This window comes from Dasypus novemcinctus, chromosome 23 (genome assembly GCF_030445035.2).
Source record: "Dasypus novemcinctus isolate mDasNov1 chromosome 23, mDasNov1.1.hap2, whole genome shotgun sequence".
Lineage (NCBI taxonomy): Eukaryota > Metazoa > Chordata > Mammalia > Cingulata > Dasypodidae > Dasypus > Dasypus novemcinctus.
This window is the reverse complement of record NC_080695.1, coordinates 68,940,284-68,958,110: the sequence shown is the minus strand read 5'-3', so window position 1 is coordinate 68,958,110 and position 17,827 is coordinate 68,940,284. Positions and strand designations below refer to the sequence as shown.

Sequence of the window (17,827 nt, the reverse complement as noted above, 5' to 3'; positions counted from 1 at the left end):
GTTACTGTTTTTCCCCTTTGAAATTAATGAGTAATTTGTTTGGAGATACCTTGAGATTATACTAATGTCCTTTCCTCATCAAACTTTCACCCACGAGTTTTAGCATCCATTGAGCAAGAAGCTTAAGTCAGTTATTACTTTGATGATTGCACAATGATGATTTTCTAATTCTAACATCTCTTACACATTTATTAGTTGGAATAAAGTTTCCCTTATTCCCATTTTTTTATCCATTTATGTCAGTACGAACCCATGGATTCTTATTTTATGCACTGTTATAATCATTATTACTTACTTTTATGTTCAAATTGTCTCTGGTTTGTCCAAAAGTCCTTTCAGTCTGGCTCCTCTGTCCTTTCGATATGTTCCCACCATTTTTTCAGCATTTCCTTACTTTCTCTCTCAACAAGATGTTCTAGACTAACTTGTTCTTTTCCTGCCACAGCCCTGGAACCAGCCATTTCTCCAAGGAGCCCTGGTTCCTATTAGTGTTGAATGGTACTTAGAAACGAAGACCTGTGCCCTAGGTGTGCTCACGGGTAGGGAGTAGTATTGCTTCTACACTCTCACAGCAGACTGAGCCGGGGGAAAAACGTGTGTATGTGTGTTACACAAGTATAAACACATAGCACATTTCTACATCTCTTTCCATGTCTTATCTATTCACATATAAAGGTGTAGATAGAGAAACTCACATACCTGTATGTATGAGTTCATCCTGAAACATCCAATTCTAGTCCAGTGCTATAAGATTCATTCTAGTCTTCTACCTGACCATATTTATACCATGACCATATTTATAACTTTTTTCTCTAACAGAAATTTGACTCTATCTCAATGTATTTACTAATTTTTCTCAATCCTAGAACACAAAAAGACATAGTTTCAGAATTGTTTAAGCATACCACTGCAAAAATGTCCTACTTACCGGCCTTCAGTATTTGTAGAGTTCTTTTTACCTTGGGATTGCGATTATGTAGTCGAAATACTGTGTTCAGAAGTTAATTGGGTCAGTTCCTTTTTTTACCCTTCACTGTGATTACAGTATTTATTTGAAACACAGTTCGGTTTTTCTCAGTTATGTTTGTTTTCCCTTTAGATGGTTTCTTTTTAAAGGAGCAGGGAACCTTTCTACCACCCCTCTTTAAATGTGTCTGTGTTAGTGGGAAAGTTGTTCTTAAGAAGAGCTTAAAAAACTGAAACAATAATCTTTGATAATCCCACTACTGTTAGCATTTTAGTGTGTTTCCTGCCAGTTGTCTTTTTTTTAATAGCTCTTTTTTGGAATAGTTAATTTAATGACACGCAAGTCATTAAATATTCAGTGGGTCCAAATTGTCTCCCCTTCTTGACTTTTAGCCATTGAGTTCCATTTTCCAGAGACAGCCTCTAGTAGTAGTTTATTGGGGAGCCTTCTGGATGGGGGTCCTGTGCTTGCGTGCACAAGCATGTGTGTTTTTTAATACTAAAGGTAGAACACAGTTGATGCTGTTTCATACCTTGTTTTTTGTTTTGTTTCCATTTCTCAATACATTTTAGAAATACTCTGCATATCAAGCTGTCCCAATGTTTTTAATGGCTGCTATAGTATTTCTGTATATGAATGTATCATAATTGGGCCAGGCCCCTCTCGACTGACACTTAGGTTGATCCCATCTTTTACTATTATAGACAATAAATACCTTTTGTCATTTCCATATTTCTTGCATGTGCAAGTAACTATTATGTGTGAAGTTGAACATCTTTTCTAAGCTGTGAGAGTTTCTCTTGTGAATTGGATTCATATCTTTTGTCCTTTTTATTGGGTGATTGGTCTTTTTCTTATTCATTTGTAGAAGCTTTTTATAAATTAAGTAAACTAGCTCTTTTTCACGAATTTGAGTTGTGTTTTTCCTAGTTTGTCTTTTTATGTTGTATATGATTTTGGCTGTGTGTACATAATTTTCAACAGAGTCGAGAATCATACATAGAGTTTTTTCTTTTCACGTAATTATTTTAATGTAAGAATTTTCCTAAGTCTTTGGATATTTTTAAATATTGCTTTTTTTTGTTTGTTTGTTTTGAACAGTCCAGTTCAGCTTTATTTATTTATTTAAGATTTATTTATTTCTCTTTCCTACCCCCGTTGTCTATTCTCTGTGTTCATTCACTGTGTGTTCTTCTGTGTCCACTTGTATTCTCATTCGGCAGCACTGGGGATCTGTGTCTCTTTTTGTTGCATCATCTTGCTGCATTAGCTCTCTGTGTATGTGGTACCACTCCTGGGCAGGCTGCAGTTTCATGCAGGATGGCTGTCCTTGGGCAGGGGCCACTCCTTGCGCGGGGGGCACCCTTACGCAGGGGCATTCCTGCATGGGCCAGCACTCCTTGTGCACAGCAGCACTGCATGTAGGCCAGCTCACCACAGGAGCGAAGAGACCCTGGGTATCGAATCCTTGGACCTCCTGTATGGTAGGCAGACGCTCTATCTGTTGAGTCACATCCGCTTCCCCTAAATACTGTTTTGTTGTTTGTTTGTTTTTTAAGATTTATTTATTTATTTAATTCCCCCCCCTCCCCTGGTTGTCTGTTCTCTGTGTCTATTTGCTGCGTCTTGTTTCTTTTGTCTGTTTCTGTTGTCGTCAGCCGCACGGGAAGTGTGGGTGGCACCATTCCTGGGCAGGCTGCACTTTCTTTCGCGCTGGGCGACTCTCCTTACGGGGCGCACTCCTTGCGCGTGGGGCTTCCCTACGTGGGGACACCCCTGCGTGGCCTGGCACTCCTTGTGCCCATCAGCACTGCACATGGGCCAGCTCCACACGGGTCAGGGAGGCCTGGGGTTTGAACCGTGGACCTCCCATGTGGTAGACGGACGCCCTAACCACTGGGCCAAGTCCGTTTCCCTAAATACTGTTTTTAATAACTGAATAATAGTCCACTAATGGGTACATCCCAAGTTACTACAATTTACCTGTGAATACTCCCATTGATAAAAGGATCATTTGAAGCTTAGAGCGTATGAAATTGAGGTTGTGTTCCTCTAGGGGGCGGTCTTGGAGAAGAGCAAGATTACTGTGACTGCGCTGCATAGTTTTATGAGTGAGGCTACTTGCACCACTTGATATTAGGTTTTCTTTCCTGCTAGTCCCAATCCTCTCTCACACCCAGGGTCCTTTCTCCAAGGCTCTGAATTGCTGTAACTTTTTTTTTTTTTACCATTCCTAAAGTGAATATTGAGCTGAGGTAGACAGTAAGGCCAATGTGTATTTCTCTCAAGATGTAATGTTTAAAACTGGAAAAAATATTTGCAGCGCATTTGATATAGGATTAGTATTCCTGTCTGTAAAGAACTCCTTCAGATTGATGAGAAAAAGACTAACAGCCTTAGAAAAACTAGTTGAGACTGAACAGAAGAGGCAATGCAAATGAGCAGGCTTATGAAGGATGCAGGGTAGGGTGTGGGGTGTTGCTGGGAGAGAGAAAGGGAGAAGATATTCCAAGCAGGAGGAATCTTAGAGAAGTGTATCAGTCTGGCCTCACCTGTCACCTGGAGTGCTGTCCGAGTTGCCTCTCGGCTCACAGTCAGTCTTTGTCTGCCATCTCCTTCCAGTCCATTTTCAACAGAGTAGCCATGAAGAGAGCCCGAGCCCCTCTGACCTGCAGCTGTGTTTGATGCCTTCCACAGCTTGCTGCCTGGCAGGGGCGGACTTGGGAGTGGGGGGCGGGAGGGAGGAGTAGACCAGGGTGACGGATCCCTGAGAGGAGCTGCTTGCTTCTTGGCTTCCAGGTCCCTGTGTCTGGGGTAGGGCGGGGTGGTGGTGGTGGAGGTAGCTAAACTTTCCTCAGGACCCTACGGAGACAGAGTGGCCTGGACTCTCCCTGGAGCAGGCCCCCTGACGAATGACCAGCACTACAGCTCTCGGTGTGGGAGTGCATTCGGTTGTCATTTTCCTCTTCATTTTTCTGTGTTTTCCCTATTGCTTTTGTAAATTAGCAGAGGAATAGTCTTTTTTAAAACGTAATTGCTCAGCTCCCAGGGGTTATCAGGTACTTCTTTAGAGACAGTACTTCATTTTTCAGTCTCATCTGGTCAACTTGGTGATTTGCTGGTGTATTGGAATTCAGATGTAGATGTGTACCAGAAGATTCTTTAGCTGTTTGAGTGCCCACATCTGTGTTTTTAGGCAGTGCTTTTTAGTGGCATATGCATATAAAGAAGGAATCACTCATGAGACATTCCCTCATATACCTTGTGGTCCTGGCTCCGAGGCCCTCAGAATTTCCCTGAGCACTTAAGGGTACCATGTTTTATCTCCTTTTTATCAGGAAACCATAAACACGGGTCCTTTTGTGATGCGTTCCACATGTCGGAGATGTGGCGGCCGAGGCTCCATCATCACAAATCCCTGTGTGATGTGCAGAGGGACAGGACAGGCCAAGCAGAAGAAGAAAGTGGTGGTCCCAGTGCCTGCTGGTGGGTTCTCAGGCTCGCGCCCCCTACAGCAAGACTGGGGGAGCTGGGGTCCTCATGCGCCTCTGTGATTTCTCCGCTCGTGGAGGTCCTCGCACTGTAGAGTAGAGGAGGAGCTAGAATCTCATTGCATTTTTCTCTTTGCACATTTATCTCTAAAATCTACACTTTACGTGTGATGTTGGGGGAAAGAGACCCGATGGGCTGATGCAGTTCACCGTGGTGAGGGAGCTCCTCTCCAGATGATTTCCTCTCCTCTGTCAGATCCCTTCTTCAGTGCACAAAGGCCAGCATCGTCCCTGGCCTTCACCACCTTCCCCTTCCCCCAAGCAGCCTGTAGACCCCCTCTCCCTACCCATCTCTGGTTCCTTGGGTGGTCTTTCCACAGGTGGTCCCTTGCCCTGTTTAAGACCCTTCAGTGATTTCCTGTTGCTCTCGCCGTGAAGCTCAAGCCTCCGCGCCCTCCTCTGGCCCTGCTTGCCTCTCCAGCCTCCTCACCTCTTATTCTTCCCCTTGTTGCCTGCCCTGCTGCCTAACCAAGTTGCTTTCAGATCCTTGTAGAGTCCCAAAGTCTGCCCAAACCAGAGCCTTTGCATCTGTTGCTCCCTGTGTATGAAACCTGCCTTCCACCTTCCTCTCAGGAGGGCAACTTTGTTTATCCTGGAGATGCCAGCTGAAGTATCACTTTCTCAGGGAGGCCGTCTTGAACCCTCCCTCCCCGCTCTTTATTATGTCTTCCTCTGGAGTTCTCCACCTTTCTGTTTTCCTTCTGAGAACATGTCTTATTTTGCAGTTACACGTTTATTAGTGTTTTCATCTCATTAATATGTCTCCCCAGCCAAACTGTAAGCTCCCTGAGGCACTGTGTGGGCCTGGCATGATGCAGATGCTCAGTAAATTTGCATAAATGCAAGGTGCTCTTGCTTGGTTATCAACTATTGCACATTGCACCTTTGGAAAGTTATCCTTGTTGTCATCTTGGATAATTGCATTGTTCCTCAATAAAAGGCAGGAATGACCAAGGAAACCCATGGGTTATAAATGATCTTGGGGGTAGTAAATGCCTTGAGAGGTCCAAAAAGAATTGTTCTCTATGAACTTTTGTTCTTACAGGAGTGGAGGATGGCCAGACTGTCAGGATGCCTGTAGGAAAGAGAGAGATTTTCATCACCTTCCGGGTAGGTACTCTGTTGTACACAGCTTCTGTTGGGTACTTGTTCCCTCTGAGAGGATGTGGCCCTGGGTTCTCGCTCGAGTGAGAGAGGAGCTTTGCAGGAGCCTGTCTTGCCATTTTGTCTTTCCAAGAATAACAGTATCTACCTTTAAGTGGTTTTTGTTTTTTTAGGTTTATTTATTTATTTTATTTATTTTCATGTACCAAGTTGTTGATAGGGAGAGTAAGTACTGTCAAGTATTGTACTATATACTTAGTCTTCTAAGAGAGTGGAAATGTGAAAGAAGTGTTCGCCTTCTGCAACAGTTACATGCCAAGATGTGCACTTGAGAAAAGCCCAGGCAAGTGCACTCAGTGGTGGTTCAGGGATGTGCAGGGCAGCCCTGGGCGAGACAGCAGACCACGAACTCCAGTCCACCTGTCCTTTAGCAAAGGGCTGGTTGAGTGAGCTGAGCTGGGGCCGGGTGCACCACGGAAAGTCAAAACGAATGAACTGGGCCATATGTCAACCTGGAGATATCTCTCCCACAGAGGCGGAGTGAAGACAGGCAGGTAGCAAGGGCATAGAGGTTGGAGGACACCATTTAGATGAAGTTGCAAAACATGCAGAACAGTATTATCTGCTGTTTAGGAAGGTGCACATATGTAGTAAGAGTGAAAAGGTGCTTGTAGGAGTGAGAAGCACCAAGTTCAAGAGAGAGAGAACTACAGGGTGGAGAGGAGGGCTGCTGCAGTTGGACCAAGGAGGCCTTGGCGGTGTTTAGAGTGTCTTACTACTTAAACTGGGTTGTGAGTACCCAGTGTTTGCATATTATTTAGTTTACCTTTTTTATGTACATGAAACATTTCATAATTTAAAATAAAAACAAAAGTAATGTAAAGGGTGAATTTCCTACACTTAGAAATCAAAGGGTAAAGGTAGAAGCTGGAAGCCATTCTCTGTAAAGTTTGGTGGAGAATTAAGATTCTGTTTCTATTAATAATAGAGGAGAAAGAGAAGAAATCCCTGGAGGGCAAAGAATGTTCTTGAGACACAAAAATAGCATATATAAAGTCAAATTCCAGCACTGTCAATCTGCCTTGAAAGTAGTTTGTATCAAATGACCCTCTAGAAGCTAAACCCTTCTGCCTTTGTAGGTGCATTAATCTGTATACCTCTATACCTTTTAGTGAGTATAAGTATAATTTAGTAGGTCTTAAGTAGAAAGAATTTTTTTTCTAAATGCAACTACTAATATTTTTAATAATTTTTTTTATTAGAGAAGTTGTGAGCATACAAAACAATGATGCATAATGTGCAGAGTTCCCCTACGTCACCCCTCCACCAGCACCTTATGTTGTGGAACATTTGTTACAGATCATGAAAGAACATGACGAGACTTTCACCACGAACTATGGTCCCTAGCCTAGAAGCAGGTTTAAGTGTCAGGCCCCCACTACGGGGGGCAGGTGCTCGGGAGCAGCTCAGACCCCCGTCGCCTTCTCTGGCTGATGGCCATCGTCTCCTCTTGGCTTCAGGTGCAGAAGAGCCCCGTGTTCAGGAGAGATGGTGCAGACATCCACTCCGACCTCTTCATCTCCATTGCTCAAGCTATTCTCGGGGGCACAGCCAGAGCCCAGGGCCTGTATGAGACAATCAGCGTGACGGTGAGAGGACCAGCTGGGTTGCAGGGCACGGGTGTCTGCCTCCCTTCTGTGCTCTGGGTTCTGGGACGGGCCTGGCTGACGGTGGTCTGTAGCCTAGGGGCGGCCATCGTGTCAAGGCACCCAGAAAGGAGAACAGGTTTGGCAGTGAGGTCTTAGTGCTCCTGGGTGTGGCTCGTAAGCCCTGGGGCTCCACAGCAGCACCTGGGTGCCAGCCTTTTCCCCTGCTCTTGTTGGGTCTTAGGTGCCGTCCCCCAGCTGTGAGGCAGACAGGCAATTCCTTATCGTGAGACCTCTGCACTTCTTTGCTCCCGTTGCCTGATGACTGAACCAGGCCCCTGGGCCTCCTTCCCTCAGTCCCTGACATTTTGGTCATTCAGTGGACAGCTTCTGTGGGCTCAGACTCGCCTCTGCTGCCATCTCCCACCTCAAGTTCATCCCATCTCATAGTCCAGCTCCTTTTTGCACTCTGCCCCAGGGCCTGCTTCAGCCTCCTGGTGACACTTCTGGGAACCACTCTTTGCTTCTCTGGGGCCCTAGTTGTGGGGAGCCTCACACCCCTAGATGAGCTCTTCCTCTTCCATATCTCACTCTCCGTGCTCCCTCACTTCTGCTTCTTGGGCCCACCTCCCCAAAACTGCCTGTACACAGGTCCCTATTTTAGGTCTGCTTTGGAGGAACCCTAACTTCCATGTGGTGCTTGGTCTGGAAAACTGAGTGAAAGTTCTTTTCAAAGAGTCACTGTAAGACCGTCATTCCATAGTAAAAACGTTTCCATTTGGGCAACTAGATACCAAGATTAACTACAAATTTCCTTCCTGTGTAGATCCCCCCTGGGATTCAGACAGACCAGAGAATTCGGATGAGTGGGAAAGGCATCCCCCGGATTAACAGCTATGGCTATGGAGATCACTACATTCACATCAAGATCAGGGTTCCAAAGTAAGTGCCATGGGGGCTCTGCACACTCTTACCCTCTCACCCTCGGGGCCTTGTGCTGAGCACTTCAGGGCAGTGTTTGAGGGCATCATGCCAGACCAGACGGCTCAGGTCCCGTGGTGGCTTTGCTGTTGGAAACCCTTTGGCTTTGGCTGCTTTCTTCTCCCTTTGAGTAGAGGGTTTCCTGCCTAAGCTCTCTGTTCGTCAAGTGACATCATAAAAAACGTCAACCGCATTGAGTGGTTAGGATCAAACAGATAACACACAGAAAAGGCTGAGCTCTTGCTGCTGTTGACATATTAGGAGTGTTATTGATGTTATTTTTGCTCTCAGGGAGCTCGAAGTCTGGCAGGAGAGACAGATCTATTAGTAGCTCACTGTGCACGATGCCTCCGTCCTCTGAGAGGAAGGTCAGGGTAGTGGGCTGGGGGCACTCACCCTGAGCAAGGCACGTGCTTGGGAGGATAATTTCGTACCTACTTCTTTCTTTCTCTCTCCTCCCCTCTCTCTCTCTCACACACCAACTTTTTTTTCTTGTAAAACTATTTAGCATAGCCACTGTGGCAGTTGTTTCATCCAGCTTAGAGCATTTAGGAGATTTTCTTCCTGTAAGTTTGAAGGACACATCTTTTTGGGTTCTGCTCACTGGCTCAGCCTGGGTGCCCTCGCCTGCTCCTGGCCTGGAGCTTGGGTGGGTGCTTGCACATGTTTCTGGCTCCCATGTGCGGTGAGCACTGGTGCATCTGCATCTTGTGCATCATCTTGCTCTGCTTGGTCCACAGGAGACTCACGAGCCGGCAGCAGAGCCTGATCCTGAGCTATGCTGAGGAGGAGACCGACGTGGAGGGGACAGTGAATGGCCTCACCAACACCAGCACTGGTAAGGCGTCCGTGGGCAGTGCCACCAGTACTTGAAAGTAGCACATGGGGTCCCCTAAATCCCTGGAGGATGGAAGACTCAGAGAAGCTTGGTGGGAGTCTTCGTGAAGCTCCTGAACGGGCCGTGAAACAGGAGCTGTAGGGTAGGAACAACAGTAGCCTTGGCTTATAGAGGAAAAGCATCTCTTCCTTTCTCCAGGTGTCTATGCTCATGTGTGTGATAAGAGGCACTAGAATGCTTCCTGCTGGATGACAGCTGTGCATCTTAGCTGGTCCTCTGAGTTCTATCCTTGGTTCTGACACTTGCTCTGTGACCTTGGGCACATCCCACGGGAGAGTTCCTATCAAAGCTTAAGGAAAAGATACACTGAAAAGATTTACGTGTTTCTAACCCAAGATTTCAGAGAGTTTTGTAAACAGCACCAATCATAGCAGAAAAAAATGTCATGACTCCAAGCCTGCGTTTTTACAGTGTGTCTTACTTTGAATTCCTCTGGAGTGAACAAATGCCTTATTTACTTAGCTCAGATGTCATCATGCCCTATCAATAGAGCCTAGTTAAATATTAGTGATGTGGTACAAGAAGATTTGCAGGCAGAAGCTTTGGGAGTAGAGGTCGTGATCACAGGCCCTGTTCTGGTGGGCGGTGGGCGGTGGGCGGGAGCTCTTCCAGAGGCAGCCCTTCCCGTTTACTGGGAGGCCTGTTGGTTCAGGACAGGCTGTCTGGTGGTGAAAATTGGCTTCAGTTGTATGATGTATTTCATCCTTGTTGTATCATTTTGTTTTTTCTGGGCTGGATACTTCTCTCAAGTTCTTAGAGCTTCAGCAGCGTTAGATTATGTGTGGTAGTTCAGAGCAGGTGTTTTGAGCTGGGGGTGAGTGGTGGAGGGCTTGATCAAGAAACCTCTGGGGGAGGGTGGGGAGGGAGTGTTGCCAGTAGCAGCAGCCTCCTTTGTGTGGGCATTTATGAGCACCTGTTGAATCCCAGGGGCCATAATCGTCAGGGAAAAAGCAGCTGCTGCAAGCCCTGTCTTTGCCTGATAAGGTCCTGAATGATTACTTCCTTAATAGTTTTCTCTTTTTGTTGTCATGTCTCTTGAACTGAAAAAGACCTGGCTACCCTGACATTCCAGGTCGCTCTAAGTGTGCACCTCTGGCTTCTCCTTACTCCCTGTCTTCCCGAAACCCAAGAACACCTCCAGTCACCAAACACATGAGATGGGTTCTGTGACCAGCTCGCCTCTCCTCCTTGCCCACCTGGAAAACATCAAGGCCTGAGAGGGATATGAGCATTTTTCATTGTTTGAAAGTTGGGTATCAGCTGCCACAGATTGATTTTTTTAAACTCCTCTCTGATAGCTTCAGTTGAAAGTTGATTAGTTTGTGAATATCCTTAGAACTCTCATTTTTTTCATGGTTCCTTGCTCTGATGAGCCATTCATTCAACCAAGACTTACTGGGAGCCTACTGAGTGCTGAATACTTTGCCAGTTTTTCCTTTTAAAATCTTAAATGATGTGAATTTTGCTGCATGTGGTTTATTCTTAATCTATGTATTTAATACATTTCTGAAAAGCTTATTAGGTAAAACGGGTATATCAAATTATGTTTTTTCCCCAATTACTTTCATTGTCATTTCAGAGTTGTAGTACAATGGAAAATTTGGCTCCCAGTGCAGGTTTTTTTTTGGAGGTGCCAGGGCCAGGAATTGAACCCTAGACCTTGTATGTGGGAAGCCAGCATTCAACTACTGAGCCACATCAGCTCACCTGAGTTGTTTTTTTTGTTTTTTTGTTTGTTTTTAGGAGGCACAGGGACCTCTTACGTGGGAAGCAGGCACTCAACCTTTTGAGCCACATCCGCCTAGTTTTTTTGTTTTGTTTCGAAAGATTTTATTTATTTATTTCTGCTGCCCTTTGCCCGCCCCCACCTCCCCCTTGCATTGTTTGCGCTTGTTGTCTGCTCTCTGTGTCTGTTCCTTGTGTGCTCATCTTCTTTTTAGGAGGCATCAGGAACTGAACCTGGGACCGCCTATGTGGAATAGAGGTACCTAATTGCTTGAGCCACCTCTACTGCCTGCTTGTTGTATCTCTTCATTGTGTCAGCACGCCATGCCAGCCCATTGCATCAGCTCCCTGTCTTGCTTGTCTTCTTTAGGAGGCACCGGGAATCAAACCTGGGACCTCCCATGTGGTAGGCAGACATCCAACTACTTGAGTGACATCTGCTTTTCCCCCCAACCCTGCATAGTTTTTAAATGGCAATTCAGAATCTCAGAAGAGGCTGCAGGGTGCCTAGGAGTGCTTGAGGCTCTCGTGACACCTGAAGAGAGTTACATTTGCAGTCCACATAGGAAAACCTTACAGTACATAGAACTTGCACTTCCAGATACCTTCACTAACAGTGGGTTTTAACTAGGGTAGAACTGAATCTCTTTTATTTCAAGCAGTCAACAAAACTTAATAACTCAAGTTGTACTAAAAATGGTTTGTATTCATTTATCAATTGTTCTTGGGATTAAGACATACTCATGTCATTTCTTTTCTTACCTTTTCATTTGTATTTTTTTAATAAGAGAAGTTGTAGGTATACAAAAGAATCATGCAGAATTCTTATATACATTCCCTTATACATGCAGTTTTCCTTATTAACACTTCGAATTTGCATAGTGTTGTTACAAATGACAAAAGACTGTTATTATAATTGTACTATTAACTGTGGTCCACAGTTTACATTTAGGGTTTACTATTTGTGTTGTACCATCCTATGTTTTATAAATTTTTAGTTTAGTAACATACATATAACCTAAAATTTCCTCTTTTAACCAAATTCAAATATATAATTCAGTGGTATTAATTACATTTACAGTGTTGTACTACCATCACCTCTATCCATTACCCAAACTATTCCATCACCCCAAATTGAAATTCTGTACCAATTAAGCCTTTACTTCCCATTCCCTATCCCCACCCCCAGCTGCGGGTAACCTGTATTCTATTTTCTGGCTGTGAATTTGCTTATTCCAGTTCTTTTATATCAGTAAGATCATACATATGTGTCGGTCTTATTTCACTCAACATGAAGTCTTCAAGGTTCATTCATGTTGTAACATGTATCAGATCTTCATTTCTTTTTATGTCTGAATATTCCGTTGTGTAAATAGACCACATTTTGTTTACCCATTCATCTGTGGATGGATACTTGGGTTGTTTCCACTTTTTGGCAATTGTGAACAATGCTTCTTTGAACTTGAGTGTACAAATACCTGTATGAGTCCCTGCTTTTAGTTCTTTTGCATGTGTATCTGGAAGTGGGATTGCCAGATCATTTAGTAATTCTATACTTAGCTTTCTGAGGAACTGCCAAAGTGTCTACCACAGCGGCTGCTCCATTTTACATCCCCACCAGCAATTCACATTTGTTCCTATTTTTCCACATCTTCTCCAACCCTTAACAATTTTCTATTATTATTTTTTTAATAGTAGCCATTCCAGTGGATGTGAAACAATATCTCATTGTGGTTTTGATTTGCATTTCCCTAGTAGCTAATAATGATGAGCATCTTTTCATGTGCTTTTTGGCCATTTTTATCCTTTTTGGAGAAATGTATATTCAAGTCTTTTGCCCATTTTTTGATTGGCTTGTTTTGTCTTTTTTGTTGTTAAGTTTAGGATTTCCTTTTTTTTTTTTTTTTTAAGATTTATTTATTTATCTCCCCTCCCCCGCACCCTGGTTGTCTGCTTTGTGTCCATTTGCTGCATCCTGTTTCTTTGTCTGCTTCTGTTGTTGTCCGCGGCACAGGAATCTGTGAGGATTTCTTTATATATTATAGATATTAAAATCCTTATTGGATATGTGGTTTCCAAATATTTGGGTACACAAAAGATTTTAATTTTATTTATTTATTTCTCTCCCCTCACCCCCCCACCCCAGTTGTCTGTTCTCTGTGTCTATTTGCTGCGTCATCTTTGTCCGCTTCTGTTGTCAGCAGCATGGGAATCTGTGTTTCTTTTTGTTGAGTCATCTTGTTGTGTCAGCTCTCCGCGTGTGTGGCACCATTCCTGGGCAGGCTGCACTTTCTTTCGCGCTGGGCTGCTCTCCTCACAGGTGTACTCCTTGCGCGTGGGGCTGCCCTACGCGGGAGACACCCCTGCGTGGCATGGCACTCCTTGTGCGCATCAGCACCGCACATGGGCCAGCTCCACATGCGTCAAGAAGGCCCGGGGTTTGAACCGTGGACCTCCCATGTGGTAGACGGACACCCTAACCACTGGGCCAAGTCTGCTGCCCAAAAGATTTTAATTTTGATGAAGTCCCATTTATGTATTTTTCTTTTGTTGCTCATGCTTTAGGTGTAAAACCTTAGAAACCATTGCTTAACACAAGGTCCTGAAGGTGCTTCCCTTTGTTTTCTTCTAGTTTTATAGTTTGGGGTTTGTTTGCGTCTTTGATCCACTTTCAGTTGATTTTTGTCTGTGGTGTAAGGTAGGAGTCCACCTTCATTCTTTTGGATAGGGAAATCCAGTTTTCTTTGAGCTTTCTGTTGAAGAGACTTCTTTTCCCATTTGTCATGGGCATTTCCTATTTATCCTAAAATGCAAACACTGCATGTCAGCTGAATTAGGAGAAGCTTGGGAAGTAAAGCTCTCAGCTCAGTGTCCTGTAGCAAGGCCAGAAGGCACTGGAGCACCCAGGGCATCCTCTGAGGATGCATCCCTCCTCCTATCCCACGCTGGTCCTCGGAAAAGTCAGGACTTAGAGAGGAAGTGATACATTTATAGATTTCATTATCTATGTACAGAAGCTCACAGTTTATTACTCAAATTTGGTTCAAAATTTTAAATTCAGTCCCTCATATTCTTTTATGTCACTGTCAGAAAACCTATTTCTGAAGGAGCTCTTTCCCCTTTTAGCTGATTTTAAAATAAAAAGATAAGGCCATTGTTCTTTGTGGTAGGAGGTGAGGAGAGTTTCTGGGTGTGTGTGTATTTTGCTGTTTTTTTTTTTGTTTTTGTATTTTGCTGTTTTAATTTTTTGTTGTCTTTGAGTCACATAATATGAGGGACTAGCTGAGCAGGTGCTTATCCCAGCTCTCTCACCTTTGGCCACTATGGCTCAAATATGACCAGCCCATGGGATACGGGCCACTTCTTCCCTTGCTGGTGGCTGGGAGAGTGTTTGGGGTGGGGAGTAGTCACTGAGCAGTTTTTTTGTGCTGCTTCTGGAATTTCATTCCATTTCAACTCATATTAAGAGCTTGGATTTTGAAGTTAGATGATTCAAATTCCACCTCTACCATTACTAGCTGTGAATCCTTAGGCAAATGACTTGACTTTTCTGAACCCCAGTTTCCTCATCTCCTTCATAGAGTTTTAATGGGATTAAATAAGGTCATATAGGTTCAGATCATGTTGACACAGCACCTGGTGTGTATTAAAGCTCCATGATTCAACAAATGGTGCTGGGACAACTGGATATCTATAACCAAAAGAATGAAAGAGGACCCCTATCTCACTCCCTATACAAGAATCAACTGAAAATGGATCAAAGACCTAAGTATATAAGCCAGGACCATAAAACTACTAGAAGAAAATGTAGGGAAACATCTTCAAGACCTTGTAGTAGGAGGTAGTTTCTTGGACCTTCTACCCACAGCATGTGCAACAAAAGAAAAAATAGATAAATGGGACCTCCTCAAAATTAAACACTTTTGCACCTCGCAGGACTGTCAAAAGGGTGAAGAGGCAGCCAACGCAATGAGAGGAAATGTTTGGAAATCACATATCCAATAAGAGTTTAATATCCAGGGTATATAAAGAGGTGTTACAACTCAACAATAAAAAGACAAATGACCCAATTAAAAAATGGGCAAAAGACTTGAATAGACATTAGTCCAAAGAAGAAATACAAATGACCAAAAAAACACATGAAGAAATGCTCAACATCACTAATGATTAGGGAAATGTGAATCAAAACTACAATGAAAAATCATTTCACACCTAATCAAATGGTCACTATTAAAAAGACAGAAAACAACAAATGTAGGAGAGGATGTGGAGAAATAGGAACATTTATCCACTGTTGGTCAGGAATGCAGAATGGTACAGCCACGGTGGAGGACTGTTTGGCAGTTCCTAAAGAAGCTAAATATAGACTTGCCACATGATGCTGCAATACCACTACTGGGTATATACCCAGAAGAACTGAGAGCAGTGACACGAACAGACATCTGCACACTGATGTTCATAGTGACATTATTCCCAATTGCCAAAAGTGGGGAACAACCCAGGTGTCCATCAACTGATGAATAGGTAAACAAATTGTGGTGTATTCATACAATGGAATATTATGCAGCCGTAAGAAGGAATGAAGTTGTAAAGCATATGACAGCATGGATGAACCTGGAGGACATTATGGTGAACGAAGCAAGCCAGACACAAAAGAACAAATACTATATGGTTATCTTATTATGAACCAAATACATCGTGTAACATATTGTATGATTCAAAAACAAATTTCTAGGCATCTAGTATATTTAATTGAGAAATGTATACTTTTATTTAAAAAAAAAAAGCACGAATGGTACCTCACACAGTGTGACAGACTCACACTGAAACACATACCAAGATTGCCATCCCCTTACCCAGGATGTAAGCCTGGTCAATACTGTTTGTTCTCCCTTGTCCTAGGAAGCCCAGGAGTGATTTGAAATGGTGTGGATTCCTTGGGATAGGGGAGTCCTTTCTTGTTATTTAAGAATATAGGTAAGAAGAGGGGATGCTCCTGGCATTCGGGCTTTTCTCGGGTCTGCCACGGTGAGGACTCCCTGCCTCTGCCCACAGCGGCGTGTGGGTCCTCATCCATAGGCCCTGCGCCTCGGAGGCCACCCCAGCTGCTTTGCCTCAGTGATGGCTCAGACCTAGCTGAGCACTTTCTTTCTCTGAGAACAGAGAGCAAGTCAGGGCCATGGGGCAGGCCACTGTCCCTCCCCAGGTCTGCACAAAGGAAGCATTGCTTGTGCTGTACCCAGGAGGCCTCCCTCTCCTCCCCATTCCTGCAAGAGGCCTCCCTTTCTATCTCTGCAGAACTTTGGGCCTCTCACCAATGAAGGCATCTTATTCAGACTGAAGTATTGGAGCCAGGTTTGACTGTGTACATGGAACTCAGCTCCTAGCACAGTTAGAGTGAGTCCTACCTACAATGTAGACTGTTGAGTGTAGATCTGCAGTCCAACCTGGGGTGAATGGCAGGCTTCCTGGCTTTCACATGTTAATGTTCCTCTGCCTAGTGGTTGGCAGGTTTTTAAAATAATGCATTGTCTCAGCCTGCACCCCAAAGAATCAGTAGGACAGCTTCCTTTTTTCAGGAGCATTTAGGGTTGGATGCCCCTAGATGGGGTGAGCAGGCTCAGTCAAGTATAGCAAAATCCTCTGATGTGGATAAGAATTGCACAGTTAGGGGATTCCGTGTGGAGTGTGGAATCTGATCAGCTGGCCTAGGTAGAGGATCTTATCTTGGCTCATATTACTTGGTGTCATATAGCCAGTAACCTGGTGGTTAGGAGCCTAGACTTGGGAGTCTGACTATTTGGATTTGAACTCCGTTCCACTCCCTCCTTCTGTCTCTGTGACCTTGCATAAACCACTTAAACTCCTTGCTCTGCCTTTGTTATCTATAACAGTTAAGCCATAGGTTTTTCCTAAGGATTGGATGAGCTAACGCATGCAGACTAGCCTGAACTGGATGCTAAGGCATCTGTGCTGTTTATTATTGTTCCAGCTAGAGATGGCGGGCTGTTGTCTGTCTCTGTTTCTTGTTTCCTTTCTGAATCCAAGACTGGAAGAGCAGTTGGAATACACTAAGCTCTGAGCAGCCTGTTGGCCTCAGTCATCTGATGAGTCCGGTAGCCCTTTCTAATGTGGGGACAGCCCCTCTTTTCTCAGGGTGGTGCTTGGACACCCCTGGATACCGGGCCCTGGGTGGCCGTGGTGTGGGTTGGTGGGCCGGGGTTGTGATGCATGGAAGTTTGTGCCCCTGACCCCCATTCTCTCTGCTGTTTGTGCCCAGGTGGCAGTACCATGGATAGCTCTGCAGGAGGCAAGGCTAGGCCCGAGGCTGGGGAGGACAAGGAGGGCTTCCTTTCCAAACTTAAGAAAATGTTTATCTCCTGATAGCCCAGCGAGGTAGGAAACTCTCGAGGTTTTTTCCCCTTTGTTTCCCCTGTGAGCCAACCCCTGTCTTCTCTTGCTGTTATCAACACTGTGCCCCTCCAGGGGTTGGAAAAGTTGCTAGTCTGAGGTGTGATAACTGGCTCCACTTGGAGCCCAGCCTCCCAGCCTGTTTAGTACTTCCACTTGGGAGCCGGTGCAGGAGCCAGCCAGCTTGGGGCTGCCTTGCAGTTGCCTGCTGTTCTCACTCACTGGCGAGACTGGGTTTTGGCAGTCTGTTGTCCTGCCCGTAGTGGTGAGGTCAGGCTGCCCATGGTCACGGTCGTAGCAGAGCCAGGTATAGAACTCAGACTTGCCCTATCCTCGCCATTCTTCAGGTCGCCATCCAGCCTGGGGGGCGGGGACGCACAGCCTTGGGGTCTGTGCCTGGAGGAGCACCCGCTAGCCTTGGCTCCCTGGCCCGCTGTGGATTTGTGCTGTTCCCCAGTGGCCAGAGCTCTTGATCCTCCTGCACAGCTGCCATCAGGGATTATGAGCGCTTGCCCACAGGGCTGTGTTCTGGCTCTGCTGTCAC

The 17,827-nt window shown here is 44.9% G+C and overlaps 1 protein-coding gene across 2 annotated transcripts in view; it reads left to right on the top strand.

Moving 5' to 3' along the window:
* DNAJA3 (DnaJ heat shock protein family (Hsp40) member A3) overlaps positions 1 to 17,827 on the top strand; it is a 41,725-nt gene that overhangs the window by 22,613 nt on the left and 1,285 nt on the right. Inside the window, exons 6-11 of one of the 2 annotated variants that reach the window (XM_004452177.4) lie at positions 4,306 to 4,453; positions 5,564 to 5,628; positions 7,143 to 7,271; positions 8,095 to 8,210; positions 8,990 to 9,087; positions 17,153 to 17,268. In XM_004452177.4, coding sequence (XP_004452234.1) covers positions 4,306 to 4,453; positions 5,564 to 5,628; positions 7,143 to 7,271; positions 8,095 to 8,210; positions 8,990 to 9,087; positions 17,153 to 17,256 — 660 coding nt within the window. In that variant the 3' untranslated portion in view covers positions 17,257 to 17,268. The remainder of the gene's footprint in view (positions 1 to 4,305; positions 4,454 to 5,563; positions 5,629 to 7,142; positions 7,272 to 8,094; positions 8,211 to 8,989; positions 9,088 to 17,152; positions 17,269 to 17,827) is intronic. The other variant, XM_004452178.5, reaches the window with a different exon arrangement.